General features: G+C 39.0%; 2 protein-coding genes across 2 annotated transcripts; both read left to right on the top strand.

The window, feature by feature from the left end:
- Positions 1–3,841: 3,841 nt before the first annotated feature.
- Positions 3,842–5,998, top strand: LOC116698898 (gamma-crystallin N-A). Its single transcript, XM_032531120.1, has 4 exons — positions 3,842–4,115; positions 4,358–4,606; positions 5,011–5,156; positions 5,732–5,998. Exons 1-4 carry the CDS (start codon positions 4,095–4,097, stop codon positions 5,865–5,867), a joined length of 552 nt encoding a protein of 183 aa, XP_032387011.1. The 5' UTR covers positions 3,842–4,094; the 3' UTR covers positions 5,868–5,998.
- A 2,623-nt stretch (positions 5,999–8,621) lies between these two features.
- acvr2ba (activin A receptor type 2Ba) lies at positions 8,622–23,705 on the top strand. The gene is made up of 11 exons (XM_032531117.1): positions 8,622–9,086; positions 11,063–11,270; positions 14,482–14,597; positions 15,112–15,263; positions 15,470–15,613; positions 16,756–16,899; positions 18,192–18,340; positions 18,534–18,648; positions 18,968–19,106; positions 20,105–20,235; positions 20,565–23,705. Exons 1-11 carry the CDS (start codon positions 9,035–9,037, stop codon positions 20,757–20,759), a joined length of 1,545 nt encoding a protein of 514 aa, XP_032387008.1. The 5' UTR covers positions 8,622–9,034; the 3' UTR covers positions 20,760–23,705.
- The last annotated feature ends 1,785 nt before the right edge of the window (positions 23,706–25,490 follow it).

Here is a 25,490-nt window from a genome sequence, read left to right as displayed (position 1 = left end):
GCAGGGTTGAGTGTGGATTATTACCTTGGCTGAAGAGTGAGAAATGTGTCACCGGGGAGGCAGGGCAAATTTATTTAATTCATAGATTTTTCAAATTACTTCACAGAAGGGATAAAGACGCACAACTTTAAAAGGATTAAATACGTTGAGGAGGGCGCAGGATGCAAGTGTACGTGGATATGTTTTTGAGATTCAGTACAAAGAAGCATGGGGAACATTGACATTTGTGTTAATAGCTGAATGCTGCGTTTCCATGTTTAGACAGAAACTTATTTAGATTCTTTCTTCAATCCAATCTGATCGAGCCACACCCTTGCAGTCCAGATGAAGCCGATTATTGTTTTTCTCTTAATAAATGATACCTAAGTATGTTATTGTAAACAACATTGTAGACAGTTTTGGTCATGAATATTAAATGTAATGAAGTTCGGAAGAGGTCGAAAGTCCTTGGAAAGCCCTGAGAACGGGTGAGCTATGCTTTTCTTCACTGTGATCAACCCAATCAGCTGAAAATGAAAAAGATTTCCAGACATAAGAATAAGAACAAAGCACTTGTTCTTTGTCAAACTTTTTTACTTGTCAAGGGAAAGGATAGACAAAACAAATTTAGTTTTTCTAGCCACTTTGTATTCATATATGCATTCACACCAGCGAGCCGCTTGCAGCAGTCTGCAGGGGTCCCTGGGTTTAAGTGCCTTGCTCAAAGATACTCCAATACATTGTCGTTTTATAAGGTGTTGCACATGTCTTCGGTACAGCACTTGATGTCGATGTAGGAGTTTATCTTCAGCATTTCGCAGTCTGATAGAGCCATGCATTTCTGGTATTGGCCGTCTAAGAAAGGAAAAAAAGGAAAAGGTTTTAAGACAGCATATCCTTTTATTATGTAAGACGCGCCTCGCTGTGGTATAGAGTAATTGTATTTTTCGTACACATTATTCACAAACATCTGACAAACAGTTTAATCCACAGAGAAATGCACGTACTCCATATTCAGAAACAGTGCATCTCAACAAGGCGTGAGCTCTTCCATACGGTGGTGATGTCACAATAGTACTATATATAGAAGGTCAATACAAGTATATTCAGACAGACATTATGAGAAAAAAAAGTGTTTCTTAATCTTTAAAGCATGTAAACATGATGAACCTGAAAATGATAATCATATGGTACCTTTAAGCAATTTTCACTCCTCATACATTTTTCAAAATCTCGAACAATTTATTTACCTCACCATCAATGCCCATAGCTGTCTAATTTTGGTGCCATGTTACACATGCAGATGTTTATCTTTAATGAACTTTGACTTGACTATGATCCACAGCAACGATCATATTGTATTTTATTGTGGTTCATGTACTGAGGTCATGCATTAGTTAATTATAGAATAATTTTAAGTATGCTGACAAACTCACATGGTGCTCTGAGGAAGCGAGCAGTAGCGCAGGCATCCTTCTCTGGTTTGCAGCTCTCTGCAGTGAGCTCACAGCTTCCTCCAGCCTTTTTGGAGACACACCGGTGGCAGTTCAGGGCTTCACCTGAAAACAAAAAACAGCAAACCAATTTTTCAGTCATCTTTTTTTCCTTTTCTGTGGCTTTAGTGTATCTGAAAAGATTCTGCCATAATGTGGACTAGGTGTTTTCTGGAACCATGAGTATTTGCAAGATGTTAGTGAGGATTTAGTCTACTTAAATGTTAACAGTGTGCATGAAGCCACATTGGATGATATTGTGCTCTCATAGATAAGTCAATTACTTTCATTTCTTAGATGTGACTCCTGCAGTCTGCTGCGAAATGAAAAGAATGCCTTTGAGTGTCTGACAAGTCTACTGAAATTGTATTCCTGTACAGCACAGACTAAAAGACAAAAGAAGATGTCTCTGGTGTACAGCAGCACATGTTGTGTTTATTCAGTGGTGAATCAGTGACAGACTCACCAGCTGTAAACAGCAGGGTGACAGTTAAAGCCAAGGCCAACAACTTCATTTTTCTGTTCATTACTGCAACCTTTGAGAAATAAAGCACAGATTTCATGATACAGTAGAAAGCAGCCTACAATGCCTGCAGTACTCCAGATTCCATGGCATTCTCATTAAACAGTGTTTTTATTGTTTAGGCTTTTTTTTTTGATTATCTCAGGATTTTCCTTAAATGATTTGAATTATATATTATATAGTTTAAATTATTGAAATTCTGAGCAAAAACAAGTTTTGTTAGCATGCATACATATTGACATTTGATAGCAAATATATTGCAAAAAATGTCAAATACTGATTTTCTATTTATTGTTATTAAACAGATCAAAAAAGAATGGAAGGTAAAATACACATAAGAAGTTATATATGTATTAATTTATGTGTACATACCTTGATGATTCGTCCGTCTCAGTTTCTGCCAATGACTGAGGTGTATTCATCCACGTTCCTCCTTTTATGTACTCCCATTGAGAGGTGTATCTCTGTTAAATCTATATACTTAGCATTCACTCCTCACCCTGGGTACACTGTGTTCAGGGGTTAAAGTTTCCCAATGCTCAGATCCTTGCATTATGAAAGAGCTGTCCACCCTTTGTCCACTGCTGTATATAACGTATGAGGCTTTTGCAAATATTAATCTATGCATTTGTCACAGACTCAGATAAAGATTTATATTAGCTGGATTCAAACCTTAGGAGGACAAGAGGATATGAAATGTACAGCATGTTTGCTTTAGGGCGATTTTGGCTGACCTACTGTATATGAGGTGTAATACCTTTAGCCCAGTGCTCTTTAACTAACCTCAGCTTCAGACTACGGATTCTACGGATCTCTATATAAGTCTATGCAAAGAATTGACGTGAACTAGCACTTTATATAATTATAATATATATAATTTCCAATGAAAGAGAATAAAAGAATGACACTCTCGCCAGGTGTCATACAGTTCAGAGCACATACAGAAAATCAATCCAATACACGAATGGCTGGCTGAAATAGCAGTTATCAGTGGCAAAAAAGTCCAAGTCCATGTGACGTTTAAATCTACACACCCGAGACAATTGTTTTACACTGTTACTTACGTTACTTATGAAGCTTAGAGTAATTTATTTTGGGAAGACTTTCTAATGTCACTCACTCATTCTCATTATGACGTCACAATGGTCTAATCGCCAAACCGTTTTCTCATTCATTATTTTAATAATTGTTCACTCAAAATGAAGTCTCTCCTGATTGAAATGGTTTTGATTGACTGTTTTAGCTAATGCCAAACCTTGTTGAACTTTCTAATTTCTAAAAACCCACTCAAGTGCAATAAATCATTTCAAATTGTGTTTTATCTCCACACTGCAGATAGAGAGAAAATGAGGGAGAGAGAGAGAGAGAGAAAGAGAAAGAGAGGAAGGGAAGGGGGGGGGTGGAAGTCCTACATTGCATTAAAAAAAGGTTTTATCTGTTTTGTATCCTGCTACACCTGCCTAACCTTAAAACTGCTAGTCTTTGATGTTGCAACTGAGAGAAATTCAGTTCATCCAGGGTTAGATCTGAATCAGCATCAGAGAAAAAAAAACAGAATCAAGAAAAGCTAGAGTGAAATCTACTTTAGAATTTGGAATCTGGATGCTCTGTTCAACCTGCCACCATCAAAACTCACAGACATGGACTGGGACAACACCTCGTTGTGTCTACATTTTCCCAGTTCCTTGCCCTACTTGTCAGAAGACAGATGTGTTTGTACTGGGTCATACATGTCCTTTCACCTCTGCTTTAACGTTCCCTCTCTGATTGTTTTCCCTCCTCGACTCCCCTTGTTTGGACACCACCCAAATATTATTCCACAACACTGACTCAGTGCAACATCACTCCCAAAGCCCAATCATAGCAAAATCTCTCTCACTCTATTGTTTCGACCCCCCTAGCGCCAAACTCCAATATCAGCACTGGCACATGTAAGGGAAACTGTCCATGTGGCGAAATGTCTAAACCCCCCATTGTTGTGCTTTTGTTGCCTCTGCCTCGCGATACAACCACACTCTCTGTTGGCCATATATATCTGAGCGTCCACATTTTTCCACTCTTAGACAGTGTGACCAGTGTGGAACAGCCAACAGTGGAAAATGTCTCAGTACTCAGGAAAGGTGAGTGCTACAATAAGGGATGCAGTCACATTTAAAATTAATCATATGTGTATCACAAACAAATGTCAATCATTAAGGCAGTATTGTCTGGCTGATCCAACTTCCAATTGTAGTTTTAACAGTGTTGAGTGGCACATTTACAAGGTATCTTTTAGACTATTTGCAGCACTTTCCACACAAGTATCTGTTAGGAGAAAACTATTGAAATCTTTACTGTTCTTCACTGCAAAAAAAACAACCAGATCGTGTTCTATGAGGGAAAATGTTTCACTGGGAGGAAACTGGAGATCTGCAGTGACTGCGACAACTTCCAGGACCGTGGCTTCATGAACAGGGTCAACTCTGTCCGTGTGGAGAGCGGGGCCTACATCTGCTATGACCACCCAGACTTTAAGGGCCAACAGTACATTCTGGAGCATGGCGAGTACCCCGAATTCCAGCGCTGGAATGCTCATAACGATCACATGGGCTCCTGCAGGCCAGTCAGAATGGTAAGAGTGTATGTATGTGTGTGTGTGTGTGTGTGTGTGTGTGTGTGTGTGTGTGTGTGTGTGTGTGTGTGTGTGTGTGTGTGTGTGTATGTCAGAAAGGCCCAATGATTTCACTAATTTGGATTTATAATAATGCAGGAGTTAGTCTTGCACTACAGATGCATATTAACATGCACATAGTGGTGCCATTCGCTGAAAGAAAACCCTTGAGACATACTGTGGCCATGGGCTATACATATTATCCTCTGTGAACATTTACACTTTAGATTTCTAAAGGTACAATTGTTTGCACAAACAATTCAGACACTGTCACATAAAGGAGCAGGCTTTGATCCTTTGCAAAAGGCCAAAGGCGAACGTTACTGCTATGACTTAGCGAGAGGGCATGTCATTATCCTCCGCAGCATGGAGAGCACTACAGGATGGAGCTGTTCGAGGGAGACAACTTCTCAGGCCAGTGTGTGGAGCTGTGTGACGACTGTCCTTTCCTGCAAGCCAGAGGCCTAACCAAGAGCTGCATCAACTCCCTGAAGGTTTATGGAGATGGAGCGTATGTATCTCTGCAGCAGGGGGACACTTAGTTAGATTGAACCTGTTAGACCACGTGAGCAACAGAATATGTGCTAGAATATTCTAGTGTAGTGTGTCTTCATTGATGGACTCCTGGCTAATTTTTTAAAGGGTCAGTTAAATTTCTTTTAAAAGATTGGAACTTTATTGTCAGGAGACTGTGGACAGAACAAGAAAAATGGGAAAGATAGAGAGGTGGGGGGAGAGATGACGACTTAAAATGGTTGTAACTTGTTTATTTGTTGTTGTTGTTTTTGTCAAGGACTAGACATAGCTATCCATCTGTAAGATTTTGGCCATCATAACAATACAATGAAGATGAATAATGTAATGATAATTTTGTTAGAAACCACAAGAGGTAAGTAAGAAACTGTGTTTTTGTATTTTAAACCTTCATTTTAGACAATACATAGGCCAAGTCAGATAGAATATTCTCAGAAATATGTCATAAACTTTACTTTATATTCCCTCACTTAGCTAAATATCACATAAATAACATTGTAAACTGCAATTTTAAAATGTATTTTAATGTTATTTATTAATTTTCTCAAACAGCTGGGTGCTGTATGAGGAGCCTAACTACCGCGGTCGCATGTATATCGTGGAGAGAGGAAACTACTGCAACCACATGGAGTGGCAAGCGGAGAACCCCAACATCAAGTCTGTTCGCAGGGTGGCAAACTACTTCTAAACCATCTCATCGTCACTGGCAATGTAACTGCAGGGATGAGATCATCCACTGAGGACAAACACACCCCACTGTCAAGTAATCTCACTATGACTCTGTGGGGCTGTAAAATAATAAAAGATGAAGAAAATGTATGACATTGTTTGTTGTTTTTATTTTTGTACTGAATTATTTAAAGGCTGAAATAAAGTAGTGATCCGACAATATCTTTAATGTTATTTCCATGTTTTCTCCTTTTATTCTTACTCAGTGTGAACAGTAACTTAACCACCACATTTCACTGTAGAAATGGCTGCAGGTTATGATTCAGGTAATTGCTCCCTGTTATACACCATAACTTAATACCTTCTCCTCATACTAATGGATCCATTACCAAGTTAAATAACATACTCTGAACACCACTGAACACATTAATAGACTGGCATTTAATATATCCAGGAGGGGAATGAAATGGTTTTAAGAGTAAAAAAAAAAGGTTTTAATAAAAAAACACACAACAAGCCAGCCTTTTAACAAACTCATTCCCTCACACAAGTGAATGTTTGGCAGTCGGCAGTAAACAATAGAAACTGTGTGTCCCCCCCCCCCTACATATACAATGTATAAATCAAGAGTGAAAGAGAGATATTGCACATGTTGAATTAGTCTCTGCACCTGCCCCGGGGGAGCTCCAGGATCTCTGCTACCACCTAGTGTCATTTATCTATTTAACTGTGAAGTCGTGACGCTCACCCTAGGGTTGCCAAAGTAGACACAATGGGGATTTTAACAGCAGTGACACTTGATTCTTCCTTGAATACAAAAGCGAAACAAAGAACAGAACACTCATTCTGAATACTGCATTAATTTATGTCGTACATTCTGGGTTTATCCACATAAATTCAGTTTGCCCAACAATGTCCAATATTTCATTATATTAAGCACACAACATATATTTATGATATGTACAATGCAGTATATGTAGTTACCTGTCTGGCATAAGTTGTATTTAACAGCCTTTTACAACAAGATTAGCTCATAGTTTGATGTTTTTTTATGCACCACTGCATCATTTCTCCCCATGCTCTCATTCTTTTAGGAATGCCACACCATGGTAGTAGCCGGTGGACCTTTGATGAACACTAATGTGATTTCTCTTCCAACTGTCATGACAACAGAACACCTATCTTTACAAGGTTACGCTCATGGCCTCTCTATCGAGTTACAGGGTCAATATAGGAGAGCTTAATGAGGAAATGCTTGGTCTTGAGTTACATTGAGCGGCACTAGTTTAAGAGCGATTACCTATACGGCTAACCTTATTCATAGGCCATTTGCTGCATGAATTGTCTGGGTGTCACCAACATGCCATTAGTCTGGAAGTCAAAGATGAGAAAGAGAGAGGGAAACTGTGAGCAAGGCCTAATGGCATTTTAACAAAGTCATTGCTGAGTTTCTATGATAATGGGATCTATTATTTTACACAAAGGATTTCCATTTTGAAAGAGTATATTGAATGCTATGGCCTACAAAGCAAACATATGCCATGGCATTCTGTTATTGTTATAGACATCTATTTTATATTTTCAATAAGCCTTGTTTAATTGCTCTAATGGAGGTATGCATTTCCTGGGGAGAGAAGCATACCCAATTAGTCAGGGGAAATTACTTGAACCTTGACTTTTTTGAGAGAAATACTTCTAAACGTGATGGTCTGTTGGCTTGGAGACTTGGTCAGTGGGCAGGCTGACCAACCCTTTGTCAAAAAGCATTTAAAAAAACGTCATGTTACATCTTATTTAGTGGTTATGAAGAGAAATACTATTAAATGAATATCATGTTTGGAAATAGGAGAAGAATATTGTCACACACTTCCTGTTTTGTGATAACAAAAAATGCTTAGCGATTATGAGCAATGGTTTGGCTCTGTTTTGGTTTTGCTGCGTGAGGTATATTTTATATTTAACACTGTCTGGAGGTAATATGAGTAATTAGAACGAATTTTCAATTGCATATTTTGTATCCTGTTACTCCAAATGAGGTCGGTTATTTTTAGCACTGCAACTTATGCATAAAAGATCATTCAGATAGAAAAAAAAACAGATAGAAAAAAAACACAGAATTTATTATACTTTTTTGTGAGACATCAATCCCATTTACATCGATAAAATATATATATATAGGCTTACTAAATAATGTAAATATGGTACGAGCTAATACGTTAATATTTTAAATTGGATTTGTAAGTACTGGCTATTTCAAAATAAAGACTGTGTATAACGTACCTCAGCCTATAGAGTTGTCTTTATATGTGGTCAGCTGGTCTTTCACAGTTAAAATATTGCAATACATTATTTCAATAACACACGTAGGCTGTTTTTTTCTTAAAGCGGAAACTATGTTGCACTACCATCTACGTGTAACCGGTTAAATCATTAGGCACAACCTCATAATGTAATTTAAACCCCGGGCTTAATAATAAGAACCGAAAAGTAGACTGTAAAATACCAACTCTGACCACAAAAAGTGCAAGTGTTTATCAGCTGGAACCGGGACAAACACCACCGTAGAAAGCACACACATCTATCCCCAACGCCTCATATTCCTACCGTTAGGCATCTTTTAGGATTTTAAATATTATATGTAGGCTTTTTATGTTAGATACGAGGCTAAAATGAAGTAATTTCAGGCGTGTATCGGAGACGTGTTAAGGTCACACGCTGCTGCCTGAATTCCCCTCTTTGTGTTTACACATCCGGGTTTCCCTGTTTGCAGCCCATTCCCCATTTAGAAGCCATTTTGGACACAGATCAGTAACATGCATGTAAACCCCGACCGACCTCCCGATGCAGCGGTGCTACTATTCAAGTGAATAACCTCAAAAAGAGCGCTGAGCTTTCGTCTTGGCTGGTTTAACGGCTTCCCATTCGGCTTTTGGATCCACTTCCAATGCGAAATGCTGCACATATTGACGGACTAACAGTCTGGCAGTCAGTTAATCGCTCCTATCTTTTCTTGCAACATTGTTGCAGCGTCGCGGCTATTGACACGCGTTGTGGTGGTGGTTAGGCTGCTGGAGGGACCGGAGGCCTGTGGTCGTTTTGATCCTGGACTGATGTTTTGGACAACCTGAGTTTTAATGTTCGCGTCGGGAAGCGGGGGAAATCTCTGTCCTGTATTTAAAACGGAACATGTCTTTTTCATGGCTGACTTGTTCACTTCTTCTGGGAACTTTATGCGCAGGTAAGCTGCTATTGTTGGTTCCGAATTTGCAACAGTTCTTTTTCGAGTCGGAGTAGAGACACCTTTTTGTCTGAATGTGTGTGTTTGTTTGTGTGTGTGTGTGTGTGAGAGAGACAGACAGAGAGACAGTCTCCGTTTGAAATGTCGACACGCGAGCGAGTTTACGTGTGTTTAGTTGTTTAAACTTTGTTGGCAGTGGTAGATACTATCGGTCAGTTGTGGGGATTTTATTCTCTTACTCATCTATCGCCTTTTCGCCTTTTACCCCCCCCCCCCTCCCCTTTCACACATGTACACATCTAGTTCACACACGGGAAATAATTAAGCAATAGCTGGGACTTTTTGTATAAAACGAAAATATATTAAATTACATTGAGTGGCATTTAATGCTGACAATGTTGCAATAAAAGATATCCAAGATTAAAACTGTTGCGTCCCCTTCGCCTTTCTTAACAGTGGCAAGAATAGAAGGCAGCAGCTGCATCAACACCCTGAAACCTAAGGTCTGCACTCTTGTTTGTGGTGTAAAAGAGCCATTGAAAACACACTTTCTCTGACTATAATTTTTTTTATAAATCGATGTGCGTTTGATTTGATGAGACAGAAGCTGTTGTCTTAAGTTAGGTCTTTTACCCTAAATTAAGATGAATGTTACACAGTTCCGTTTCCAAAGCCTGTGACTTACTACCAAGTGAAATTTTAGCATTGAGCAAGGTTTGTTGTTCTTTTGTTTGGCGTTTTTTTTTTTGTGCCAGTGTTTGCAACTCATGGTTTTATTGTGTGTTCAAAACATGTTTACCTTTGTCCCCTAGCTAGGTTTTCCCTATAGTTGTTTTGGAAACGATACTGTCCACTTTCCCCCCCTCACTTTTTTTAGTTTTCTACGACATGTACTAAATATCTTTTATTGTGCTGTCTCATGTGTGCCAAGTAGCACTGTAGCTAATGCCTTTAGGGTTTATAGATTAGTGCTCGGAGTGTATTGTAAGCTGCTTCTCCAGAATTCATGTTGTTGTGTGTAAGCCTCAGTAAGTGACAGAGGGAGGGGGGTTGGGGAATGATATTGTAGTAAAAGTCCTCCCGGATCATGTGACCACAGATATCAGAAATGCCATCTCGGCTCAATGGAGCATCACTGCTGTGTGTCCCTACTACCTTCCTATGATCCTTAATAATGAGCATGATGTTTGGTTGTTCATTGCATGCATCCCTATATACTATAATGAATGTGTGTGTGTGTGTGTGTGAGTGAGAGAAAGAGAGATTGGTGGGGGTAACGCTGGGGGATGGGCAGCCTCATATAGGCTGGGATTTAAAGAGACATGCACTATTTTTGCTGTGAACAAAGATTAGGGGACATCGGGAATTACATGTACAGCATCTTATCTGCTTCATTATTCATCAAAAACCCATCTTAAATGTGTTGCTTGAGTGTGTTCAACATTCAATCCACAAAGAGGATTGAATGTTAGGAGACTGACAGCTTTTGTCAAATCTCGGTTTGGTTAGGGAAATTATTTCCTGCTAAATGACAGTAAAAGCCCTTTAAAGAAGAAGGTCTTATCTGTCTTTTCCAGATGTGTCAAACTCCAGCAGTATACAGGAGTCTTTATCTATAGAAGTGGCATGACAAAGCGTGCTGTGTTTCTATATCACAGTAGGGCATACCATTATTTTTTCTATAGCTAATTAAATTGTCTTTTTTACTTCTCTTTAGTTGTTACTCTCTGAAAATATTTTTTTGTGAATTTGATTAAGCTGAACTACTATTCAGCAACAATTTCTAAGCCCAGAGGAACTCCCTTTTTACTATAGCGAGCTCCCAAACTTGGCCCTCTGCCAGAATGATGATAGAGGCTCTGCTCAGAGATGTTTCTTCATGGCATTGAGCGTATCCTGCACCATATGTTGTGCTTCCGCTGTTGAGTTTCAATTCATTATGATGTGAGCTGACTGAGGCCTTCTGTCCCTTTCAGGGTACAGTCTGGGCGAAGCAGAGACCCGGGAGTGCATGTACTACAATGATAACTGGCGTACGGAGAGGACCAACCAGAGCGGCTTTGAGCGCTGCGAGGGGGAGAAGGACAAGCGACTGCACTGTTATGCCTCCTGGCTCAACTCCTCAGGAACCATCAAGCTGGTGAAGAAAGGCTGCTGGCTGGATGACTTCAACTGCTATGACAGGTCGGGTCACTGAGCGAGGTCATCATTTACGTTTATATTTTACGTGTCTGGCTCGAACCCAGAGGGACTGGCAGGGAGTACAACACAAATATCTGCTTCAGTACCCACATGTAATTCGATATATCTATATTTCTTTGACCCGGGGCATTTTCAGCGACAGAAATAAAACAACTTGTGCGGAAACCATTTTTCAATCAGCCGATCAACTGGAGAAATTGCAACAATTTAGTGGTTCTGGCTTCTCAAACTGAGTGAGAATGACCTGTAAGGTTTTTTGGCCATTGGCCCTTTTTGGCCTTTTGTTAAGGGAAAAACTCAGGAGCAGCACAACTCATTAATTTAATTTATAATATTTAATTTCATATTAAACTTAATTTATGCTTTTTATTGATCCCCAGTGGGGAATTACTATTTACACTCAGTTACAAATAACTACACACATGCCTAAAATACACACACACACACGCTCACACACTCTGAGGACCTATTCATGCACAAATGGAGAGATGTCAGAGTGTGTGGGCTGCCAGTGCTGTACCAACGCCCCGAGTGGTTGATGGAGTACAGTGTCTTGCAAAAGAACACCTTGGCAGTGCCCAAGAGGTGAATTAGTATCTCTCCAGCTCCCAATCCACACTCTGTACTTTAGTCCATACGGGGACGTGAACCAGCAACCCTCCGGTTCCCAACCCCCCACACGTGAAGAAGGTACGGGAGACGGATGACTTACACAGAATCATTTAATGAACAATTGAGGAGACAAATAAGCAGTAAGTACAATTTAACCACGATGTGCTTTTGTGCAGTGCCGTCCCAACTCTTTGAAGGTCCTGTCTTCCTGAAATTTAAATTTATGCTGGAGGTGTTACGTTTAGCTGAACCTTTTAAGGTCAACAAAGATATTGCAGGCACCGTAAACACAGAAACTAAAACCTTGTTCAGCCTTTTGCTCTCTCTCTGGAAAGTATGCTTAAGTGTGGCTGGCCCCCCAACCTCCAATAAGGAGACAAAACATTCCTTGATCAAACAGCTGCCTAGATTCCCCGAATCTGCAGAGACGGACATAATTATACATGAAAAGTTTTGGTTATTCGAGACTGGCCGAATATTCTAGTCCCCTAACCTGTGACCTATGAATGACCTGATATTGTCTTGGCTTTCCCTTTTGTCTCATCTTACCACATGGTGTTTCTGGAAATTCCACCACAGCCTTGGTCACACACAACAAGCAATTTTAAAGATGACATCTCATGCTTTGGGAACATTTTTGAAGGGCATTTTCTTTTTTTAATTACATGTTACAGAGTAAATGATGGATAAACAGATTTATCAGCATGGGAAATCAGTAATTGCGGCCCTAAAACATCCAAACTTTACATACAACATGTAAAATATAATAAATAATGACAAAATGTAGAGATGCAGGACTGTCTTACTTATTTGCATTGCCGCATCACCAATATATAAATCTCAAGGGTTACCAGATAGTCTGTATCAGCGGTGCAGAGCACAGCTCTGTGCCCCCAGCCTGATGATGGCAGATTGATATGGTGGCACTGGGCAACTCAGGAATTTGTAAGTAAGGAGGAGAGTTTTAAACTAGCTTAATCAGCAGTCTGTCCAGAGCTTTGTGGCGTGATCAAACTTTTTAGTCCTTTTAATATTCAAGCCACTGCGTTTAGAAAAAGCTGGAGACCTCCAGTAGCTCATAAAGGCTATCTGGAGAAAACAAAACTATACTAACCTACACCAGATATGCCTGCACGATTCAGGGATAATATGAATCACGATTTTTTTTTTTAATTCTCTGCCATGATTCTTTTTCTCAGGAAGTTTAATGTTTATTGCACACATATAACCATGACAAAACAAAACAAATTGGCAATACAAAACAGATTTGTTTTGGCACCTATAGCACATTGCGCATCACCACAAGCCTGTAAACACTGTGGCTTCAATAAAGAGAAGGGTGAGCGTTGCAGCGCTTGGATCCCTTTTAAAACCTATTTTATACAGTCTGTTTAAAATTTACAGAAGAAAGTAGCAGCATTTGTTATGCAGTCGACTCGTAAAATTAAATGAGAATCAAAGTCTGTTTGTGTATGTATGTATATGGTATGGTATATATATATATATATATATATATATATATATATATATATATAAATTATTAAATTACGGTAATTTGTGAACAGGGTGAATTGAGATCATGATTAATCGTGCAGGCCTAACCCCGGATGATGCATCCATTTGGGTGGGTGGGTGTATAAAAAACATTAGCCAGCAATAAAATAGCTAGTTTTTGTGTAATGTGTTTTATCCTACCCATCAATTTGTTTCTGATTATTAAAGGTAGTTCGAAGATTGACATGCAGCTTTTGAGAGAGTCAAGATAAAAATGAGTGCTATTATGGGTCTCACAGTGGCATACGGCTATTATGGGTCTTCTGGTGGCATATTAGAGTTAAACACAGCATGTACAATATTACTCTAAAAGCACATTTCCCAAAACTTTGCTGACATTGGATGTGGACAAATTGTAGGTTTTGCAGGTACAAATTTGTTGAGTTTTCAGGGGAAACCGCTTCAGTCTGAAGTGCTATTTGCTGAAATTATAACTATAAAGGGAGAATAAAATAGTTGCAGAAAATCAAGAGTGATGGACAGGTTGGAAATTGTGAGCAAATGGAGAGTCAATGTTACAAAGACTAATTATAGCATTTAGTGTTAGTGAACCTGTGATTGAATCATGGCTTTCCTTGAGTGACCTGAATAGTGATAATTAACAATGTTAACAAATCAATATATTGTCAATAAATGTTTTTTTTATTTCCTCATTTAACTACCAGATACATTGTAGTTTCTGTATGGTTCATACACAGGCAGCATTACCAGATCGCATTACCAGATCGCAATACCAGATTCGAGTCCAGATCACAAAATATTAGTTTTACTATCTTTTAGAGGTGTGCAAAAAAAAATCTGGTCTCTTTTAATAAAAAATAATTCTGTCACAAAAACTGTCATTGGCATGGTGTAATTGTTGGGGCTGTGCAAAAAAATCTATTCACATTTGTGAATTTCAAGCTCTACAAATTCAAAATCAACTCATAGAATTCCAAAAATCTTTTCTCGTTTTGTAATGGCGTGTGTACTATCACATGGGAAACGCATTTACATACTAATTTAGGATTGTCATCTACCTTTTTAGACAAGAGTGTGTCTCCATGGAGGAAAACCCTCAGGTCTTCTTCTGCTGCTGCGAGGGCAACTACTGCAATGAACGATTCACCCACCTTCCTGACATGATTGGCAGTGGCAACCGAGGTGAGCGGCAAATGCGTCCCGCATTTAGTACAAGCAAAAAATAGGTCTTTGCGTTTCCCCTCCTATTAGTGGGAGTAAAGCATAACCTTGCATCTGGTAGTACATGGTGTATATCACACTGATTGATGCATGTTACACAGACGTGGTGATTTGTTTCCTTTTAAATGTTGCTAAATAATGCCTAAATCTGGTCCTTTGCCTTCTTGATTGTTGTATTGTTTTGTTTAGTTTTCTTTAAAATGCCATTGCACCATAAAAGACTACACTATAATAATCTATGCATAGTCCAATATTGACTAGTAAGGTAACCGAAAGTAGATGTTTAGCACAAGCCTATTTGTTGTATGATTTAAAGACTCTGTAGTGTCCGTCTGTAAGGATCAAGGCTGGACAATCTAGACAAAATGTTACCCGTCTCTTTTTAAATCAGGTTTTGCAGGGAGGGACGCTGGTTATAACCTACATGTAAAAAAAAAAGCTGTCGTGCTGTAATTATTCTGTTACTCCTTGACAGTAAAAATCCGGCCTCCACCCCGAGTGCCGTCACTGCTCAACGTGCTTGTGTACTCCCTGCTGCCTCTCTGTGTGCTGTCCCTGGCCCTCGTTCTGGCCTTGTGGATGTACCGCCACCGCAAACCTCCTTACGGACATGTAGACCTGAGCGAGGTGAGAGAGGCCATACCCCAGTCTGATTCTGGTAGTAATCTGTGGTGCATAAAGATTAGACTTTCACCGCATGTTTCTGTACTGTATGTCACCCAATTCTTCTACTATATTCCTTGTAAGATTTTTTTCTAGGGGTAAGAGAAGTGCCAACAATCAATTTAGCAGAAGAACAGAACTTAACCTTGTTTTTCTTGTCTGTCATTCAGGATCCTGGACCAGCTCCTCCATCCCCCTTGGTGGGTCTGAAACCACTGCAGCTGCTGGAAATCAAAGCTAGGGGGCGCTTTGGTTGTGTTTGGAAAGCCCAGTTGATGAGCGAATATGTTGCTGTAAAGGTCTTCCCTATTCAGGTATGTCCATGAGTTCAAGGCATTTATGTAAGCTTTCCTCAAGCTTTTCTATGCTGTGTTGTGGCTTCCAGTTTGTTCCTCTTGGTTATTAACATTACTTTTGAGTCGGTGCCAAGCAATCAATAATAAAATAAATAAATAAATAAAATAATCCAGGCAACCACAAAAGACTTATGTCAAAGCAAAATATTTTACATTTAATTTTTTTTTTTAATTTAAAATATTGTTACATCAGTATATACCAACATATGTGATATTTTTACAGTCGCATTGTTCACGTTATACAAATTGAAAATGGGGATTTTTTTTTTCCATTCATTTTTGGCTACCATCTTTGTTTGGGAACAGAGGTTAAAGTGCTCATATTATGCTTTTTCCCTTTCCTTTATTATGTTGTATATCTTTTTTTGTGCACGCTATAGGTTTACAAAGTAAAAAGCCCAAAGTCCACCCCAAAAGGACTTACCACTGCAACCGAAAACACTGTTCACAAACTGCTCCAGTACAGCTCTAATGTAGTCCAGCCTTTACTTCCGTGACGGACGTGCGTCACTTTGTAACACGCTTAATAATGCTCGCCTAGCTGCTAGCATGGCACTCGCTCATGCTCTTTAACTGACAAGCTAGCAGTACTTACTGAGCATGTGTGACTCCCAACAAAGATGGTACAGAAGTGAAAAAGAGAGCTCAACACACAGGGTGAAAAGAGGAGCTGCAGTAATGTGCAGTACAACAAATATATAGTGTTTTCTGTAAATGAAACCACATAGACCTATTCTGGTACAACCTCTTAATGAGTTATGAACCTGAAAATGAGCATATTATAGGCACTTTAAAACATATTTTTTGTCACCCAGTGGATGGGTATATTTACCAGCCACGAGAGCACTGCTGGTATTGTTTTCACATTTTAAATCTGTCTGTGTCATCAAGGCAAAATGTGCTCCTGGAGACACCTTCTGTAGCGGGAACAGCCACAGAAAAAGATTTGACTGGAATGTAATGTTTATACATAAGAGGCACAAACTGGCGCTAGCAGCTTTGTGTAACTTATGAGTAATCATGAATTAAGATTCTTTTTTAAAAATTGATTGTATAAATCACCAAGACCTTAACACTTTCTGGTCTGTGTGTTTGCGTAGGACAAGCAGTCATGGCAAAACGAGCGGGACATATTCCTGACTCCAGGGATGCGCCATGAAAACCTCTTACGTTACATCGCTGCAGAGAAGCACGGCACCAACCTGGAGACGGAGCTGTGGCTTATTACGGAGTTTCATGAGAGGGTGAGTGCACATCTTACATCTCTCTCTCTCTCTCTCTCTCTCTCTCTCTCTCTCTCTCTCCCCCCCCCCCCACCCCCCCCTCCACCACCCCCACCCACATATAAGAATAGGGCTCATGTTTACTAGAGCTGCTGGATGTTTTCCAATATTGGCAGATGCCTTTTATTACCTCAACAAAAGAGCATGGCAGCTTTTATTAAAGTGGATTTTTACTTGTGGCAAGTCTGCAAGTCCGTATACCTTTTAGTGATAGAGTTGTTTTCTTAGATTTATGCAGCGTTTTCGCATGTAGGGTAAAAAATAAAACAGAAAATGTTGTTGGTCAAAAATGGTCATAATGTGTGTGCCTGAAATAATACTATATGATTAAACACATTGAGGATAGGGATGGCCGATGGAGAAAAACAAATACCACAATATTCCTCACCAAATACCTCAATGTCGATATTGCGTTGATATTGTATTGTTGACTATGGTTGCTTTAACAAAATGTAATTTACACAATGAGATTTTTGATAAATAATCACGAGAAGTGACTGATTGACTTAGGGGGTAAAGGTAAATAATAGAACAGCTATAACAGTCTGGTAAGTTCAGAAAATGTCATCACTTCACAAAATCTAAGACGATATCTAATCTCATAAGGCGATATCAATATAACATTGATATATTACCCAGTCCTGCTTGAGGCTACCAGAATATCCTGTTCATTGGACTTCTCAACAAAGGCATTAACACATCAAAAGTAGGATTGAACAATAATTACCATAACCACGAATGTAGCATTACATGTGTGCAGTGACTGTCACGGTTTCTCCTCAAAGCACCTTTTATCTATGACAGTGGCACAAACGTACTTAGTTCTAGTAATTGTCTCAGTGCCATCTGTGCATGTGTCATCTGTTTGGTTTAATGTTTCAATTTTGTCAGTGTTTGTAATAATTTAAAGGTGCAATATGTAATACTGACAGCTTGTGTTTAAAATAGTGACTGCAGTAAAAATTCAAATACTGGAGAGTTGTCCCCCCCGGCCCCTTTTCCCCAGACTTGAAGTTCACGGACGCTAAAACCACAGCACCCATAGTCTCACTTTGCCAGACCCTCTGCCAAAAGCGTGTCAAAGGAGCATCCGCAACGATGTTGCTAGCAAATTAAGTCAAACACAGGACCAAACACTATCTGTTCCCGGGATATGGTTGGCTAAATAAATGGACACTTAGGACTACAGTAGATTTTCTGACACATTAGATTTTTGTGCAGTTATTAATCCCTTTTCCTGAATCTGTGTGTAGGGCTCATTGACAGACCACCTGAAGGGTAACACTGTGACCTGGAGTGAGCTGTGTCACATATCAGAGACCATGTCCCGCGGCTTGGCTTACCTCCATGAGGACATTCCCAGCTACAAGGGAGAGGGGCCCAAACCCACCATTGCACACAGGTAGAGAAAACAAACTGTTTCCGTCTTTTCAAACTCAAATCACTGAAATCATCTGACTACATTTAGTTTTAGTACTCCTCTCTTCTGCTTGATTTAGTAATTTTGCCCTGGAAGTCCATGGACTACTATGTGTGACTAAACATTTCTATTATTACAGCGTTTTAATGAGTTTGTCCTGAAATTAATTTTCTAGGGACTTCAAGAGTAAAAATGTGATGATACGAGATGATCTGACTGCAGTCATTGGAGACTTTGGGCTTGCTGTACGATTTGAACCAGGAAAACCTCCAGGTGACACTCATGGCCAGGTATGGAATCACTTCACTACTTTTATTTCCACATTGGCACTTTGATGCCAGTCTGAGGAATTGTCACCAAATCTTTCTGAAATGTTCACATAAGCTAGACTTTATACAGTTGTTGCAATGTAGAAATGTCATAGTAAATATTAAATAGTTAATTTTTATGGAGTCAGTTACTCTGGTATGTACAGGTTTTTTATTTTAGTTGTCAAAAAAAGCTTCAATAACCCACTATATTCAAGGTGTGTTTGTTTGTTTGTTTGTTTGTTTCATATATATATATATATATATATTTCATATATACCTGAATCCCTTGTCCTGCCAGGTGGGTACGAGGCGATACATGGCTCCTGAGGTGCTAGAGGGAGCCATCAACTTTCAGAGAGACTCCTTCCTGAGAATAGACATGTATGCTATGGGCTTGGTGCTGTGGGAGCTGGTGTCCCGCTGCACAGAGACAGATGGTGAGTCAAACAGTGCAGGAATGCTGCTTCGCACACAGGTGAAAGGTCACTTTGCTTCAGACTGACATAATAGACAAAGGATTAGTTTTGGTTGTGCTTGGAAATGCTCTCTGATCTTGGTTAAAGATGATGGTTAGTTACTCTTTAAAGTGCCCATTTTATGAAAATAAATAAATTTCAAAACTACAGACTTATCCCAAGGCTTTAACCACAACATGCACAAAACTGTGGATTAACAGCACTTTGTTCACATGCTTATAGCCAAAGGTTCTTCTTCTTATTATTATTTTTCTGGGATTTTGGGTGTTATTTTGTGTCTCTGGTACTTCCACACGCATACATACAAACTTGCAAAAAAAACTATCCATGCTGTTTTGAGTGAGATACGGGTTTCTGAATGTCCTCTGCCTTTAGTCTCCGGGTGAGCTGTTCAAAATCTGCACGGCTTTCTACTTGTCTAGCTGAGATGAGGTAGCTAACCATAGCACATGCTAGCCTTAGCATGCTAGCTTGTTCTCAAAGGCAAAACACTGCTACAACACACACTAGTTCACCCTAATCTACAATAGGACTACTTCCATGTCCCTGTTCTGCAGGTATTCCAAAATTGCCCCTCGTTTAGAAGAAGTCTCCCAGCTAATCCTGCCTTGTACAGACCAAAGTTGAAGAATAGTTATATAGCTGATATGATCTTACCTAGCTACCGAGCATGTGTGACTCCCAACAAAGATAGACAGTGAGATGTCTTACTCTGTAGCTAAAACAGAGACCTAAACACGGTGAAAAGAGGAGTGGCAGCAATGTGCAATTTTTTTTTTTTGATTGATGAAACTATGTAAACCTATTCTGATACAACCTCAAAATACAATTATGACCCTGAAAATGGACATAATATGGGCACTTTAAACGGAAAGTAAGTTTCGGATTTTCCAAATCCAAACGCTGACTTGTTCTCTGTGTAACGCTTTCCATCCTGTGCCCTTACTGCCCCTCCCCAGGTACAGTTGGCGAGTACATGCTGCCGTTTGAGGATGAAATAGGCCAGCATCCCTCCCTGGAGGATTTGCAGGATGTGGTCGTGCATAAGAAGATGCGTCCAGCCATCAAGGACTGCTGGCTCAAACATCCTGTGAGTAACAGTGGAAAAATAGAACCAGTAGTTTCAACAGCAATACCAGAATGCCATGCATTCTTTTTTTATTTTCTTAAACAGTGTCAATCGTCTGAGGTCATAGTTCTCTGAATCAGTTGTGTTTTTCTAGTTTCTGATATAACAATGGCAGTTATATTTACATCTTTAGGCCACAGAAAAATGAGGAATTTCTGTCCTGTAAAATGGATTTTTATTTATTGTTTGAGTTCTAAACTTATGTCTACAAAAAGTGCCCTTTTTAGTAAGTAAGAAAGAAAACAGAACTAGGGACTTACGCGTCTATAACTTTTGCTTTGTGTCTACAGGGTCTGAGCCAGATGTGCGAGACCATCGAAGAATGCTGGGACCACGACGCAGAGGCCCGATTGTCTGCCGGTTGCGTCGAGGAGCGCATTGGCCAGATCGCCAGAACGATTAGCAGCACTACCTCAGACATCCCCGTCTGCATTGTGACATCTCTCACCAACGAGGACCTACCTCCCAAAGAGTCCAGCACCTGAATGGGTGACCCCATCCTTCACCTGAGCTCCTGACTTTATTTTTTGAATCCAAACTCAGCGGATCTCCGTGAATATTTAAAATCACAAAAAAAACAACAACTAGCAACTTAAATGCAGCTGCTATTTTATCCCAATACTGGTATTTTCTTTCTGTTTTTTTTTTTTTTTTGGTGTTTAAAATCGGATCTTACTAACACATCCATCTGCTGTAGGTTTGAAGTAGTAATAAGTTATGCGAAGGGCACATCTGATAATACCCATGTGTCAAATCTTAAATGTCGTCATTACCTCATGTATTTCTTGTTTTAGTCTATTTTTATTACCTCATAAGTTGTTATTGTTGTCATTTTTCCTGTCTTGGTCATGATTGTCTGTGGCCAAGTGAAATTAACTTTTGCTCCAAACCTCGGACGACTTGCTGCGCACCTCGGAGGAACCGTTTTGAGACTGTTAGACAAAATATATTCATCTTCCTCAGGGGTCGAAGCGTCTCGATTTTTAAATGCGTTTGTGCTCCCTTATTTTAAACCTGTGAATGCCTCAGAATAAATTAAAAAAAGATCAAAAGAATCGGAGCACAGCTGTTTTATCGCATGGGAGGAGCTAAAATGGGAGCTGAGCAGTTGTATTGGACATTGTGGACTTTTTTTGAAGATTTGGGACAAGTGTCTTGTCCCAGGGGAACTACCTCTCAGGTATCCAGTACGCTTCTTTGGAACATTTTCTCTAAGTTGAGAGCCAAGCTATCCAGCTAGCTATCGTGGACATATTCCTGGATTTTATTTTGTTCTTTTAATTGTAGAAATTTGGAGTTACTCCTTTGCCAGTGCCAGGACTAGGTGTCTGGAGTTGCAATGTGTTTGTTTGTGTGTGTGTGTGTGTGTGTGTGTATGATGTGAGATGGATAGAGTGGTTTTAAAGTAAGAACCATGGGCAGATAATTGGGTTTTATCCTTGCGAGGGCCATACTTGAGTAAGCAACATGTCTGTTTTTAATTTGCATGGGTATTTGTTCAATAGACTCAGTTGGACACCAGTTCCCAGATACCTCAGTCACTATACATCATGCAAGGAGAGCTCAAATGGTTGCCTTTGTCTCAAATGCAATGCCATAGTTGTACCATAACATGAATACCATACATTGAATGTCCGTTATGCTGCTGTGACTATTCCAGGACACTCAAGGATTTGTAGATGTACATTGTACATGTATTATTTGTGAATAACGCTAATGATATTATGTGAGGCTTATATTTTTTTTGTGTGTTTTTTGACTGGGTAAGCCCGCAGCTGCTTACTCCTCCAGACTGACCTCAGATATTCTGACAAGTACCTCAGGCTTTTTCTACATGTATATCAAGTTGTGTTATGTATTTTATTGTGTTTTAGTAGTTGAGATATTTTATTGCCGGTTGGGCCTCTTTGTCTGTTGAGATTTCTTTTTAAATAGAGCCTGACTAGTTGTCATGGTGTTAATCCTGTATGGTGTTAATGCTGTACAAACCTAAAAGAAGAGAGGCCGATTCTTGTAAATACACCTGTACACACAGTTGCCGAACACTGATCTGTTTGAAGAAAAAAAAAATCAGGACATTATTGTGTTGTTCTCATTTCACAGAAACAGAAAGGGATATTTTAGTTCCACCTCTGCATATTTAAAAGTAATTTTGACAACTAGCCCTGTGATTTTTAATATATAGATATAGTTCAAGAATAGTGGTTGGTTTACTGATTTCTATGAATAATGGTATCCGTTCCTCTGAATCAGAAGCTGTGTAGGTAACACATGTAAAAGAAAGCTTAGTGTGTGGATCATCAAAAAACAGACGCACGCACACACGAAAACAAATCCCTGATAATTTGGCGCTGGCGGCTTCTGTGATTGGCCACTTGCTGGAAATGCCGGTTTGAACAGTATTACCTCAATATTAACCCGTTAATGTGATGTTCTGACCGGTTTGGTGATAGTTAAACCATGTTGGACACACAGGCTCATCTGTTGTGCTTTGATTAGTGCTGTGGAAAGATAGTGATTTTAACAGTGGTGTAACTGTAGTATGTGACGCTTGCTCATGTGCAGTTTGGGGAAAAAAAAAATATCAATCCCTACAGGATAATGGTTTTTAGTGTTTGGAAATCATCAATGTGTCTATAACTACATGATTGATTGATAATGCAGCCCCATTGTGATTCATGTAAACAGTGGCATGTGCGTGGTCCAAGAGTCCAGCAATATATATATTATACAGCAATAGTCACTTGAATATCATAGTTTAAGTAGTTAAACTCAGCTGTGACTTAGCAGTTTTCTTCTGCGGATCAATAAAGTACATCTCATCACACCTGGATCGTGTTCTGATGAGGACATGCATTAAGACCGACAGCATAGAAGTGCTGTGGGTTGAATGTTTGTGTCAATAGCTGAACATGTCCCAGGTGCTTTCACGTATTGTGCCAGAAAAACAACGATCACGAAGGAAAATCTACCGTCATCGTTTGTTACCTCCAAATGCTGTCTAACACCCAGCTCTTCTGAACAGAAAAACCAGTTACCTCATGCAGTACCTCGTTAGTAACACTAACACGGAGTCAGTCTCATCTTCAAAAAAAGGAAAAACAAATCAACTATCGTGTATATATTTACTTGACAAATGTAAAGGGTTGCTTCCTTTTCATGTGTGAATCCTGTGAAAGCAAAATCCTTTTTTTGATTTACAGTCAATATGTTGTTCATTTGTCATTGTGTGAATGGATGTTTGACTGAATTGTGTGACCTTCCCTGTTTATGTGAACTTTGTGTGTGTGTGTGTGTGTGTGTGTGATGTATGTTGGTTGGTTTCACTAAAACAGTACGAATGGTAACTGAGTTGAAATGCTTAGAAATATAAACTAGATGAGAATACATTCATCTTTTTGTATATTGAAATAAAGACAAACACTGATTAACCATGTAAATGAATTATTTTTTTTTTTTCTTCAGTTCACATCTGTTTTTCCATGCTAACTTACATCAGAGGTTTTCAATTGCTTTTCTGCCAAAGACCCTATTACAAGATAGAGAATATACCACGGACCCCTTCCCTTGGAGTAATTTGATGTAGCCTATTTTTTACACTTCTATAGTTTGGTTATCTAAAAGAACAATACAAGAAATGTATTTAAAAGATATTAGACATGTATTACAGTTTTATTTTCATTTACTAGACGACAGAGGGCACAACTGAAGCTACATGTGCAAAACTAACTACAGTCGGCACAGCAGCATTTCATGTGGACCAAACTAGTTCGTTTTTCATTGCTTGAACACAGTTTTCAAAACTACAGACTTATCCCAAGGCTTTAACCACAACGTGCACAAAACTGTGGATTAACAGCACTTTGTTCACATGCTAATAGCCAAAGGTTCTTATTATTATTATTATTACTATTTGTATTACTGTTATCTATACTGTATTCTTGCTAAAACTGATGCTGGAAATTTCAATTTCCTTGCGGGAGTCATCCCAAAAGAATTAATAAAGAGAAGTCTAAGTCTTTATAAATAGAAAGCTCTGAAAGCCTTTTTTCTATGCAAACACCAAATTAGAATGAAACAATTATACACTGTACCGTTTGAGAGAAACAGTGAACAGGTAAAAGAGCAAAGATACCAACATGTCTGAGAATACAAACACACGGTGTCTTCACTGTAGTAAAACTGCAATCTTAATGTTTTTCAGAAAGTAATGGATGTGGAAGCAGTGGAAATACAACAGTCATTAGTATTTAGAGATGATGCAGACATCCAATGTGATGAAGAAAACTTGCCACATGATGCTTGAGAAAGACAGGGTTAGTCACACTATTCTTTGTTACTGTTATGTACTTTCAGTTTTTTCCCCATAAATTAGAGACAAAACACTAAATTGAAGCAAACTGCTGATTTTCAGTCTTTACATAAAAATGGGTATATTACAAAATCCATCTTTTTTTAAAAAAAAAAACTATTGAGTAGTGTGAAAGTCACTCAAATTGTTCAAACTGTAAAGATGAAAAGTTAGTATTTTCTGTATTGGTGTTTGGTGCTAGTGTTTTTAATCAGTGTGTTCTGAGTGACAGCGTGTGATATCTCAGTGAGGTTTGTTCATAGTGTTTGCTGCACTGAGCCTATTTTGAGACAAGTGTGAAGAGTTGTGTTGCTTGGAATGAGTTTTGCAGGTGATGTGAACTGTTCAGCTCAGGTGACCATTGGTAATGCAGACTGTAGTTAGAGTTTTGCACATGTGGCTTCAGTTGTGATCTGTGTCGTTTATCCATTGAAAAAATAAAATCTAAGAGTTTTGGATTAGATTAGTTATATGGTTAGATTGGAAAGTAATCTATGACCTAAAATAGATTGTAAAATTAAAATACTTGTTGACCTATGAAACCTTTTTAAAAGAAAAGGAAATTAATGAATCTTAAAGGTTTTCAAAGACCACTGGGGGTCCTCAGACCCCAGTTTGACAATCACTTACTTACATTACCTCACCTCAACACAATATAAAATATAACATAATAATTAATAACAACGAAAAAGTAAGATATTTTTACTGATTTTGTAATGCTGTCTGTAAAAACATCTTTTTGTTGCCCATTTGATTATGTACATATCCAGCATTCCCATACTAAACTTTGCCAGGGTCTGTTACATACTGCATGTGTTTCATTGTTACATGTGTACACTAGATGGCAGCATTGGTTCCAGTAGTT

The sequence above is a fragment of the Etheostoma spectabile genome, chromosome 12, assembly GCF_008692095.1.
Source record: "Etheostoma spectabile isolate EspeVRDwgs_2016 chromosome 12, UIUC_Espe_1.0, whole genome shotgun sequence".
Lineage (NCBI taxonomy): Eukaryota > Metazoa > Chordata > Actinopteri > Perciformes > Percidae > Etheostoma > Etheostoma spectabile.
The sequence above is the reverse complement of the archived record's forward strand: the minus strand, read 5'-3'. Positions and strand labels throughout refer to the sequence as shown.